The following is a 12,672-nucleotide window of genomic DNA, read 5'->3' as shown; positions in this document are numbered from 1 at the left end:
AAATGTCATGCTGGGCAGTATGCTTTTGATTGAGAGATTTCAGGCAGATCCTCATCTGGCATGAATCCACACAACCTCATAACATTTCATGGAGCTCTGCTGATTCAAACCAGATGAGAGTCTTACATTTTTTGTCGTTGTCCTCTGGGACAAGCTCTGTACTGGCATCTAAGCTTCGTTTTCAGAAACCAGCTTTGAACATTACCCGTCCCACAGAAACAATGAAGGAAGAGGAGCAAATTTTGCAGAGCAGTTATGAACACTAGGCCAGACAGTCCTCTCTGTCAGCAGTTGTTTCCCACATGAGATCAAATAACACTCCATGTTTCTTTCCAGATAGACCTACCAGCCAGGGTAACTAGCACCTAAGGAGTGGAGCAGTACAAAGCTGCTGGGACAGTGCTGCAGATCCTACTCCAACCGCCCCCAGTGATTAAAATCAGCAGAATCTGGCTCTAGATTTTCTCCAGACTTTGCTCTTCTCCTTAGTCTGAGACAATCCTGATTGCCAGGAGCGGGTGAAGCCCCAGGAGGGCTGTCCCTCGGTTCTTGTCCTTTCTCTCCTCCTTTCTTTTTGTATGCACCCTAGGTTCTGGTCAAATCCTGCCAGAAGTGCCGCAGCAGTTTTCCTTTTGAGAAAATACTTGCAAATGCATTTTGTTTCTGGCAGCCCCCCAGTCTCTGAATCCCATTCCTGGATTCATTCCAGGAAATTATTCTGGCAAATAATTTATAGCATCTCTATGGCTCTTCTGAGGCAAACAGACTTGAGGGCTTTGCTGTGCTCCTCCTGCTCTCAAATGTCGTTGCCTACAGTCCCAGAAATCAGCAGTTTTATAGGATTAATAGCAACGGGAAAGTCTCGCTGGTACCCTTGTGTGAGGATGCTGAGGATCTTAAAGGAACTCTGCCTTTTCCTTCCCAGACAATGTGAGCAGCTGTGTTCACATGCCACCACCACTCCTGTGCTCGCAACATTTCCCCGTCTCTTTTCTTCAGGTATGTCTCAGCTATGACCACACCAGCTCGCATGTCACCCATCGAATTCCACACTCCAACTTCTCCCAAGTCACGCCCCTCCAAAATGTCACCACCGGCTTCCAGCCTGACCATCTCCATCCCTTCAGTGGCGGTGAGTCCCTTCATAGAAGAGGAGCGACCACTGCTCCTGGTGACCCCACTACAGCTACATGAGAAGTATGACCACCACCTTCCGCAGTTCAACTCCTTCCACCACAACGCTGCTCACGAGAGCAACAGCCTGCCGCCAAGTCCTCTGCAGATAGTGGAAGACGAGGAGTATGAGACCACACAGGAGTATGAACCAGCACAGGAGCCTCCAAAGAAACTCACCAACAACCGGAGGGTCAAAAGAACAAAGCCAAATGGCCACATTTCCAGCAGGGTGGAAGTAGATTCCGACACAAGCTCTGACAGCAGCAGCTCCGAGACTGAAACCGAAGATGAAAGAATAGGCGAGGATACACCGTTCCTGAGCATACCGAACCCTGTGGCAACCAGTCTGGAGCCAACCGCTGCCTACCGGCTGGCTGAAAACAGGACTAACCCGGCGAACCGCTTCTCCACACCAGAAGAGTTGCAAACAAGGTTGTCCAGCGTGATAGCTAACCAAGACCCTATTGCTGTATAAAACATAAAACACATAGATTCACATGTAAAACTTTATTTTATATAATGAAGTATTCCACCTTTAAATTAAACAATTTATTTTATTTTAGCAATTCCACTGATAGAAAACAGGAGAGGAAAAAAACCTTTTATAAATTAAATATATGTATGTACAAATGTGTTATGTGCCATATGTAGCAATTTTTTACAGTATTTCAAAAATGGGGAAGATATCAATGGTGCCTTTATGTTATGTTACGTTAAGAGCAAGTTTTGTACAGTTACAATGGTGGCTGTCCCATAGTATTTTGCAAAACCTTCTAGCCCTCAGTTGTCCTGGCTTTTTTGTGCACTGCATTATGATGACTGGATGTATGATTTGCAAGAGTTGCAGAAGTCCCTCTGGTCGCTTGCTGTAGAATCCCCAGATCAAAAAGCCCTTTAATGGCACTACCACCTTACCCACCTCACCAGAAAAATACACACACACATGCAGTAGTAAAAAAAAAAAAAAAAAAAAGACACCAAAAACCCCCCACAAAAAAAAAAAAAAAAAAAAGGGAAAAAAAAAAGCTGAGAAAAATAACAAAAAATATTTTCTTCTATAAGAAGTTTTATTTGCTTTCCGTATATGAGATGAGTTCTGTCTGCTCTCTGCCAGCCAAAAGGTTTGAAAAGGTTTGCTTCTTTGAGCACTGGAATAGTAGTAGATCCAGCAGCATGCTACTATTGATTAAGCAGGATAAGTAAAAAAAAAAAAAAAAAGACAACCTGCATTGCATAATGTTACTTATAGAAAGAAAGTAATACTGTGATTTTAAACCAAATATATTATTAATCAGAGGTCAGCTTGTAATCACTAGGAGCTGCCATTTCATTATTTTCCAGATATTAATTGTTCTAGTTATCCCTTAGAAAATGGGCTTAGGTTAGCCGAGGCTTTGAACCCAATACTCTATTAAAAAAAAAAAAAAAAAAAAACAAGGAAAAAAAAAAAAAGAAAAAAAAGAAAAAATATTACTTTAAGTTAATGGGGCAAATATAATAGCAGATATCTGTAATCAAGCAAGGAAGAGATTTAGCTGGAAAACAAATGCCACTAATAAAAGTGCAATCAGTTTTCACCTCTTTTTTTAATGTTGATTTCTAATAGGAGATTTATCGTTTTGTTTTCCCTCAATTTTCTCTCCTTTCTTCTCAAATTGAGCCCTGACAAGCTTCTAACAATACCTTGTTAGAGTTTCTGCTGGAGTAAGGGTTACTTTTGGACAGAGAAATGACTTTCATGGAAGAAATGATTTGCTGAATAGTAAAGGGTATAGGCAAGAAGGAAGGACACAGCAGAAGCATGAACTTAATTTCTACTCGCCTTTATTGGCTCCATTATTTGGGGTGAGAGACACAAAGCTGATGGAATGCCTATTTATGAAGGCAAACACACTATGTAGGTTACAGCTGTAGTGTGCATGGCTATTTGATATTAGTGTTTATATAGCCAGTGATGGTCTTGAAGTCTTTGACTAGTAATGAACAAAGATGCTGCCAGTGCTGGAGTGGTTGCATCCGTTCAGAAGCAAATGGCCTCTTTTGCAGTGAATTCCTATCAATCAGTTTAGTCAGGGTCACTCTGCCTCCTCTCTTCTTTTGACTTTTGTTGTGTGTTCAGTTGGCACAGCATAGACTCAGGACTGATGTGGAAAACAAATGTTTTTCCTAGACTCCGGGGATTCTGAAAATGAGAACATATGTTTTACAGGTATTACTGGACTCTAAATAAGAGCCATGTCAAGAGAAAAAGAATTTCAGCCAAACTACGCTCATCCTTTGGGCCACATCCTGGTCCCAGTTAAATGAAGAGAAATAAGTCCAGAAAATTTTGTGAGATGTAAACCTGAGGAAATAAAGTCCCAACTCAGTAAATTGTTCAAGCACATGCTTATGCTAATCCCAGCAAAAGTTATCTTCAGCATGTGTTAAGACTCCCATTGATGTATCCAGTGCATGCATAAAGTTAAGCATGCGCTTAAGAGTTTTGCTGAACAAGGTGACCTATTAATTTGAGACCTAGAAGCAAAGTCTAGTAAATGAAGCTGTTTATCAGGATGATGAAAATCAGTGAGTTGCTCACTGTATAAATAAACCGCATTACATTAGTAATGGGTGAGTCTGTCTGACCACCCGATTCAGCAGAAAGAGAACAGAAAAACCTTAGTATAGGAAGAACATGATGACAAAGTTGTACACTAGGATGTTGGTGATAAAAGCAAAAGACTAGGAAACTAGCATAGCCTTGGGCTACGTGGTGACTGAAATAGCACCGCTTATTTGAGAAGTCTATGGGAGATGGCAAAATTTGTCAAATACATACAGTCTGGACTTAAGTCCCCTTTGCCATTTTTTCCCTAGTTGGCATGTACTTGAACACACTTTGCCTTTGCAGACAAAAGCTCTCCACGAATTCTAGATACCATACAGTCTTTTTCATCCCTTTAGTCATGGCTATCTTCAATCCCATGCAGCTGAACATCAACCTCCTCAGTAACTCTGCAATTTAGTAGTACAGAGGACGAGGTGGGCTTTCCTGATGCAGACAAGTTTCCAAAGGATTTGCACTGTTGAGTTTCCAGAGACGCACTTGAAAATCTGTCCTTTAAGTAAGGTCTCTGATACTGCAAAGATCTTACAGGACAGACAAGACAGGAAAAGGATGACAGAGGAACAAGAGATTTGCCCCAGAATCACCCATTTTAGTGGCAGAATAGAGATTACAACACAGGTCTTTTGTAATCTCCTCCAGTATAGATAACCCACAAGGCCAGCACTCGTTAAAGTGTCTGTGATAGCCCAGACAGATTAATCAGGATGGAAAGGGAACTTGTCTTGAAATGGAGTAAATTATTTGGCTACTAACACCATTACTATGGAGGGCCAGTATAAAATGAAGGAGCAATTGCATGCTTGGGAGTTGGATATGTGAGATTTATTCAGTGTAGGTCTAGAGAAAAATGTTACACCTCTTGTGTGTTGCAGTGCCTCGAAGTCAAAATGGCATGCAGTCTTTGCTCCTTCTCCCCAGTACATATAGAAGTGTGTTATCAGATAAGCATGAAATTAGGCTGGGGACTTCACATGGACCTAAGAACAAGAAAATACAATTGGGGATATGGCTGCCTAAGCCCTTAGGTCTTTGGGGAGAACCCAGCCTTACAGCACAATTCATGCAACAGTGAATTACAGGAGTTGCCCTGGCCTCGCACTCACAGAAGTGGGAGCAGGGTGCGGCCCCTCAGCTCTGGACTTGCTTTTAGCATACTGTGAGGGTGCTCCGTGTCAAGTCCACGTCCCAGAGTTAGCGAGTCTACAAGGCCAGAGGTTCAGCTGGCAGGCTGCAGTCAGCTCCTGCTGGACAAGGGGCTGGAGGATGCAGCAGCGTGGAGTGGAGCCAGCAAGTGCCTATGGGAAGGGTCAGCTCCCCTTTTGGGGGTATTTGCTGCATTACCCAGACCTCTGAGCTAGGCAGTCCCAACACCCCTGAGCCATCATTGTGTAACCCTTGCCAACTTCTGGCTGAAAGTCATGGCAAGGAGATATTTTGAAGGAGACATTGAAGAGGGGGGAAAATATTCCAATGGTGGTAGAGTTGTTCAGATTGTCCTGGTTTCTTTCCATTCAACTTGAGCCGTGAGTTTTCCTTGCGTATGTGTTTATATGCAAGAATTATTCCAGGATAAAAGGTTTCTTTCAGGGGTGTACAGCTGGAATATGTTGTGCACAACCTGGTACAGCCTGCCTATTCAGCTGGTGTAAATCATCACAGCTCCTCAGAGGTTCTCATGTAACAGAGAAAAAACTACTTCCTCCTCTGGGCCCAGCTATTCCCTTCTCACTTGAGCCATCCCCAATACCCCCCAGATTTAAGAGATCAATCAATCACTGCCTTTATCAGGGAAACAGGAAAGCTCCTTCTCTTTCCAGTCCTCCAAAACAACAACACTGCATCTCCCTGCTTCTCTCACACACATTGCAAGAAGTTCCTGAGCATCCAGGATAGTAAATTTGTGTCCCCTCAAAGGACACACTTCTCAGCCTGTTGAATACTTCTTGGCCCTGCAGTGTGGCTACTTACCATCAGCTGGGACTTACTTCTAGTAAGAAACAAAAAAAGCACCTATGAAATGCTGCAGAGAAGGGCAGACAAAGAACATGGCCAATTATCATCATTTGTAATTCTCTATTCTATTGTAAATACATCTTGTACATACTTGGATGTTTTCATCACCTACTGTCTTTATGAATTGTGTGTTAAATGAGACTCTCTTAGTTTATTGTGTAACACTGTAAATAACATAACGTCCTTTATTATTTATGCATAGGCATCTAACACGCGGAGAAAGTTATCCTCATATTATTTTAAGATAGATGTCAAAAATATGTTGCATTTTTCTTTTTGCTTTGAAAAAAAATTGTAATATATCCTCTTTTTCCCTTCTTTTCCTTTAAAAGAAAAATGAATGCTAATTTATTGTTCCGGAGAGAAAGGGGATGTAACTGAAAGGCAAACTGTTCAAAGAACATGCTATGGAAGCCACAAGCTACTGATACACTAAAGAATTTATTATCCCAAATACAGCAATAAGTAATTGTTGATTTATTAAGGTTTTGTTATTCATTTTCAGTAAAAGAGGTGCTGGATTAAATTGTTTATGTGTTCTACTGGCCCAGCTGCTCAGCAGACTGTGTCAGGTCACTAGCCACCATCCTCCTGGATCCAAACGTTGTTGTAAAGGTCTTGTTCTGTCTTTGTGGGCCACTGTTCCCTGAGTTTTCTCATCTCTACGGAGGTCTCTGGCAGGTACAACATTCTTAGTTTCTTAAATTAGAATTATTACCTTTACTCTGCCCATTACTCAAAGTGGAGGGGAAAGGGGGGGCACAGAAATGACACAGTCTTGAGGCTGTGAGAGCCTGTACTACAAAAATGTCACTTCACTCTTCATTTACAGTCAATAAGGCGAATCAGATACTAGGAATTATTAGATGACATCACCATGCCACTGTATAAATTCATGATTTGTGCACATCTTAAAAACAATGAGTGGTCCTGGTCTTCTTGTCTCAAACTAGAAAAAGTATAATTGGAGAGGGTTTGGAGAACAACATGAGTGAATAAATATCCAGAGCCAGTGAGGTCCTGGGGTCACTAAGTTGGGTCTTGTTAGTCTGGAAGAAAGGACAGCTGAGGGGTGATATCACAAAGACCTATGGACACATAATTATCTTGTAGAGGGTAGGAAAGGACTGGCTGTTCAGTACCTCTTCCAACATAAGAAACTGAGTTATCAGTCAAAACCACTGGGCACCATATTCAGAAACATGTGGCTCTTCATGTGAGGTATAGGGAACTTGGAGACCTACTTGCTGCAAGAGGTTGTGGGTTGTAAAAGTTTCCATAGGTTCAAGCAGGTGCCAGTTCTTAGACAGAATCCAATGAGAATTCCTAAATCCATGGAAACCATATCAGATGTGGAGGTTGTATAACATGGAAATATTGTGTATACTTGCCCTGCTCTTGCCCTTTTCCACCTATTTGCCACTCTTGGAGAGAGGGCATGGCAGATACCTGATCTGGCTGTCCTTACATTATAAAATATAAAATATACTAATGTATGTAAGAAGAGGAATGCCAGGAGTGAGCAAATGAGGGAGGAATGCAGCAAAAGTATCTTGAATGTGTTTCATACCCGTTTGTTCCTAGGTCTGGTGGAAACATGTAGGTCAGATTCTTCCCACCTACATATAGGTAATGAATGAGATGCCAGATCTAAGAAGGATGGAGAATGGAGCTATGGAGGGGTAGAAGGATAAAAAATGGAGAGATCAGGAATGGAGGGATGGAGAGAGATAAGGAGGAAGGGAGGAAAAAAAAAGAGGGAGGGATAAGCATGGGTTTTCTGTCACCTTCCCCCTTGCCATTTCAACACAGACAGTGAAGACTTGGTGGGCGAGTCAGACCTCAGGGTTGCTCTGAGAAGCCAGTCTCCTTCTCAGGCACCCCCACTGGCATTTCTTGGGTGGGAGAGGAAGGTAGAGGATTTCTGTACCAATTAAGCACCATAAGAAGCACTCAGAGTCAACAGGGCTAAGGACTTCACATCACATTTGACACAGACCAGAGTGCTTTAGGGAACACATCCTTCAGTGTCCCAAATGGCTGTGCTTGCAAGAACATTGTTTGTCACTCCATGCTGTCTTTATCCTATTGTCTCTCTCTGCCAAGCTTCTGCCTCTGCACTTCTCCACAAGGTCTGGAAGCAGATGGCCTCAGGGAACACTGCAGGAAAAGCAAGCAAACCCTTCTCATTTCTGCAGCCCACAGCTGGTTATGCTCTTAGCATGCCAACTCCACTGTTACAAGCTCGTGATTTGGGTGACGCATTCCCCAAGTTAGTTCTCTCTGTCTCAGCTACAGCTGATGGGAAGAAAACCATATCAAATGCTGCAAGATGATGCAGCTAGTCACTGATGATTAACCTGTGTAGCCCAAGAAAAGCAACATGGACTGTGCTCAGGTTATGAGCCTGAGAACTCTTCTTTAGTAATAACAGACCCTTAATAACTGCACTGAGAACCCTTCAGGGCTAAATCTCATTTTACCACTCAGAAAAAAGACACAGAGCCTTGGGGTTTCTGAACCCAGCGTGCTCGTTCTACGTGATGCTATGACCTGATGGTATGGAGTCATTGCAAAGTAGTCCTCATTGGAAAAGCTCTACTGATTGCAAATTTATTCTCCTGACCAAGTGTAGCAGGACAAATGCCACGAATCACTGATATGTTCCTTATGCCCACATTTCCACGCATCACAATAAGGACTTAAAGAGAGTTCCACATCTCACAGCAAGGAAGAAGTGGAACATGATCAGGCCCATGCACATCTAGGAAGGCTGCCATGTTGACGGAGTTGAGGACTGTATGGCTCTTTCCACCAGCAGGTATTTAGAGCTCTGTGCTTTCTAGATGCTGTACAGATTGCCTGAGCCTGACAAAAAAACATCAAGTATGAACAGAATTAATTCCCCTTGAAAGCTAGAGCTCACTCTCTAAAGCTCTAGGTTCAGGAGGTAACCTAGCACCAACTTTGGTTGAAAGCTGGACTGCTAACATAAATAGCAGTGCATAGAAACCACCTGAAATAAGGCCAGCTCTTCTGATGACAGCAACAGAGGAGGTGGCAAGGGAGTATTTGCAAGGTTACATGCTCATCAGTTGGTAGGGAGTGCAGTGATTGTTAACAACTGATTAAACCATTACTCTGGTGATGGCCAATTTGGAACCCAGCTTCAGAAGCCAAATATTGTGTGGGAGGTATTTTAACTTACCCTGCACATTACTGAAGACAATTGGGTGATGTGTTTGCTATGGGTACACACACACAGAGTCTCCCAATTTGCTGTAATGATTTCCTGATGTTCAGTGCATACTCAGTGACAGGAAAAGAAAAATGCTTCAACAAGGCCATTCAGCAGCTGCAAAAATGTCTGCATCCAGGAGAAAACACCTTTTGCATCGCAGAGAGTTAAAAATGATGGTAGTATTTGACCTGTGCGGCTGTGAAGAGATGGAAAGGGAATGCTTCTTGCTTCCCCAATTGGAAGGCTAGACCACAACTTGCAGAGGAGCCTTCACAGGGCCACAGCTGAGAAGGGAGTAGCAAGGACTGAGGGGACTCAAGGGTCAAGGGTAGTGGTGTGTCTCTCATTTCATTGAAACAACCCTAGACATGAAAGATTTAGCTGAAAGACAGTCACTGAAGATGCCCAAGTGATGGGTCCTGGGCCCTTTATATGTCACAAAGACAGAGAATCTCCAAAGAGATTCTTATCCTGAGTTCTGACTCTTGGCAGGTTCCCATCTTTTTGCTCCACCTTTGCACCCTAAAGGCCCCAAAGCTGAGGGTGAGGTGAGTCAGATCTCAACAGAAACAGACAGTAATCTGCTATATGTATATGAGGAGACTTAGATACCTGCACCTACAGCATCATTCCTGGGTAAAGTAATGGGAAATGCATCATTCCTGGGTAAAGCAATGGGAAATCTGTGAAAGCAGTAATCCAAAGCTATAGGAAATAAAAGCCACTAACATGAATGCCACAGTATAAATGCAGGAACCTGTAATTCAACATCCAGTTTTAAAATCATCCCCTAGTAAAAGTTCTAGGAAACAAAATAGCATCCTAGTGATATATGAACCATTTTAATACTAACTTTAAAAGCTCTGTAATTCTGATGTCTTAGCATCTGCACACACCGTCTTACCATATTCAGCTAAAACATGCAATATCTATCTGATGGCTAATGATTATGAAATAAAGCTTAAAATAATAAACTCCATATAACAACTGGCAGACCACAGCTACCTTGTGTCTGTTTTATAATCAGCAGCTCAGTTGTCATATTACTAAATCACACATTCTGGGGCATATCAATGAAAGGAACTCTTCCACTTTACCCAAATTATTCTCATTTCCAAGTGCCAACTTCAAACAGAACTTACATGTCCTGTTACAAACAGCTTTACCAAATCCAAATAGGAAATTGTGACTACTAAAGTCCAGGTAACAGATTAGAAGTCCAGGTTACCATAAGTCCGGATAACAGGATTGTCTTCACTTTCCTTTATTTGGATGTCTGATATAGTCCAGAGCCTACCTGAATATTCCTGTGCCTCACACAATCAGTTAATTAGTCCATTCTAGGACTTCAGATGTGGCAATCATGGTGTTTTTAGCAAACTCTACTTGCTGCCTTACAACTTCAGTTGGCCAAAGAGCTCTACTGGCTCAGCAGCAGAACAGCTCTCAGCTTGGTCTGTAGGTGACTGCAATAGGTTCTCAGCTGCAGGAGAACAGCGCGCCTGCTCCTTCTTTGAGCAGGATCACATCACCCAAGGTCAGCGCATAATTCCAGGGTGGTTTTTAGAAAGATTTTTGGTCGAAGATCTAAAAGGGCTGAGTTTGTCTGTTTCTTACCACCTTCCCACATGCATGCACCATGTCTTTCATTTAAGAAAATGAAAAGATCTTTTGAGGGGGAGCAGAACAAAGGGGATGCTATAATCACAAACTAAGGTGACTGGAAATGTGCCATTCTGCCTGTGGAATACGGTAATGCTGAACTTCAGAGCAGGGGTTCAAAATTCCTTGCAGTTAAGGAGTGTCACCCAGAGACCTGGCTGACTTGGGAGCTCCAAAAGTATTCAGAACATTGCTCTAAAAAGGCAGCCATCTGAGTGCACTGCAGTGCGTCATAACCTAGGCATGTGTGGAGTTTTCATAGGCCAGCCATTCTTGGATGCAACTTGCTTTCAGGGGTGTTAAGTGCTCCCAGACTGGCAGGGTAGCCTTTTGGCTTGAAAACACCTATCCAGGGCTTTCTCCCTGAAGCCGGTGAGGAGACCCAAGATCTCAGCAGTGTTTCTTCCAGCCTGAACAAGGAGAAAATAAATGCACAGCTTGACTTTCTGTATGTTGGCCTGAAACCAGACACAATGTCAATACTCTGCTATGACAGCTATGGTAGTGAAAATTACTTCAGAACAGAGGCATCCAGTGACCTATAAGCCGAACAATCTCTCGCACCAAAAACCAAATGTTTTCCCTGATTTCTTGGAGGGGTGGTGGGTGGGAGCTAAGATGATGAAGTGTAATACAAACTTTCAGCCTGTAGGCTGGGTGAGAGTCCTCCAAAGCCTGGGGGCACAGACAGCACTTCAACAGCAAATGCTCTCATCCACTACGAACTTGGTGCCTCAGTTTGCTTCTGGTGGCAAAGGCACTGCAGACTTTTTAGAAGATGGTGCCCGCTTTTAGCAGTGCTATTGCTTGGTAACTGAGGTTGAGACAAGAAGGTCACAACCATCCTCATACATGCAAGCAGTGACACTAGCATCCCGTGACTGTAGTTCTGTAACCAGCTGTCCCATCCACCTATAAATAAGCATTGTACCTATGTGGCAAGAACTTGCTGGATGTTATCCACTGCCCACACAAGATGCTTATTTTGCCTGAGTTACATAACTGCAATCATCCAAATGTACACTCTCACAGAGGACTCAATTAGTAATTCTAAAGGTCTGACCTGTCTGTGAGAGTCCACAAGACTTTGCAAGATTTCTGCTGTGGTAATGAACATTGATAAACTAGCTTGGCTGTGCCTGTGTGAACAATAGGAAGGTTTTCAATAGCTGTCATTTCCAGGAATTGCAGAGCTCTCTCTATAGCTAAACATGGTGGTCCTAACTCCCACTCTTGTACTCAGACTGATAAATAATCCACCATCGCTCTCCTCAAGATAGCTGACTCATGCAGTCCAAGTACAAAATGACCCATGTCAAGTATGCTGAACCCCTCCACTTGGAACGGCCTTTTCCACTATTGCATTAAAAGGCAATTACGAAAAGAAGAAAATACAAAAGTGAAAGAAGAAATGCCTGAGGTTAGATTCTGTAGGAGAGACTTGGGGAAGAGCGAAAGCTCTAAAGTAGTTGGGGAAAGAGAATCCTACTTACAAATCATTGATTTGTAAATGAATTTAAATTTGTAAATTAATTTAAATTTTAAAATATCATTAATGCTTTTATGCATCCCCACAGAAAAAAGTTAGTTGTTTTTAATATAGAAATTAAGATAACTGGGTTAAATGCATGGAGTCTTCACCTCTCACCTTCCCAGGAGAAACTTTGATGCTTTTCTTGGTCTTTGAAAAGTAATGACTTGCCCTGGAGGAGAAAACCTTCTACAGCAATTTTAGCCCTCATTTGCATGTCCTGATTAGCCTCAGTATCACCATAGTTTCATTGTGGAGATGAGCATTCTGCAGCTTTTCAAAAGATGACGAATGCGCCTGCCTTCATTCACAAAGCTGCAAAGGTTTGGAAATGTCATTAATATCTGCTTTGCTAATAGCAATCAACATTGCTAATGCAACAACTGGGATTAAAAATAGGATTGTTAATGCTATTAATGTAAGTGACAGTGGTAATGT

General features: G+C 42.5%; 1 protein-coding gene across 7 annotated transcripts in view; it reads left to right on the top strand.

Moving 5' to 3' along the window:
• NRG1 (neuregulin 1) overlaps positions 1 to 6,326 on the top strand; it is a 293,355-nt gene extending 287,029 nt beyond the window's left edge. For all 7 annotated transcript variants that reach the window (XM_030469681.1, XM_030469678.1, XM_030469685.1 and 4 more), the window contains one exon: positions 1,000 to 6,326. In XM_030469681.1, coding sequence (XP_030325541.1) covers positions 1,000 to 1,651 — 652 coding nt within the window. In that variant the 3' untranslated portion in view covers positions 1,652 to 6,326. The remainder of the gene's footprint in view (positions 1 to 999) is intronic.
• Positions 6,327 to 12,672: the final 6,346 nt, after the last annotated feature.

Source organism: Strigops habroptila, chromosome Z (genome assembly GCF_004027225.2).
Source record: "Strigops habroptila isolate Jane chromosome Z, bStrHab1.2.pri, whole genome shotgun sequence".
NCBI lineage: Eukaryota > Metazoa > Chordata > Aves > Psittaciformes > Psittacidae > Strigops > Strigops habroptila.
Note: the sequence above shows the minus strand (reverse complement) of the source record. Positions and strands in the feature narration are given on the sequence as shown.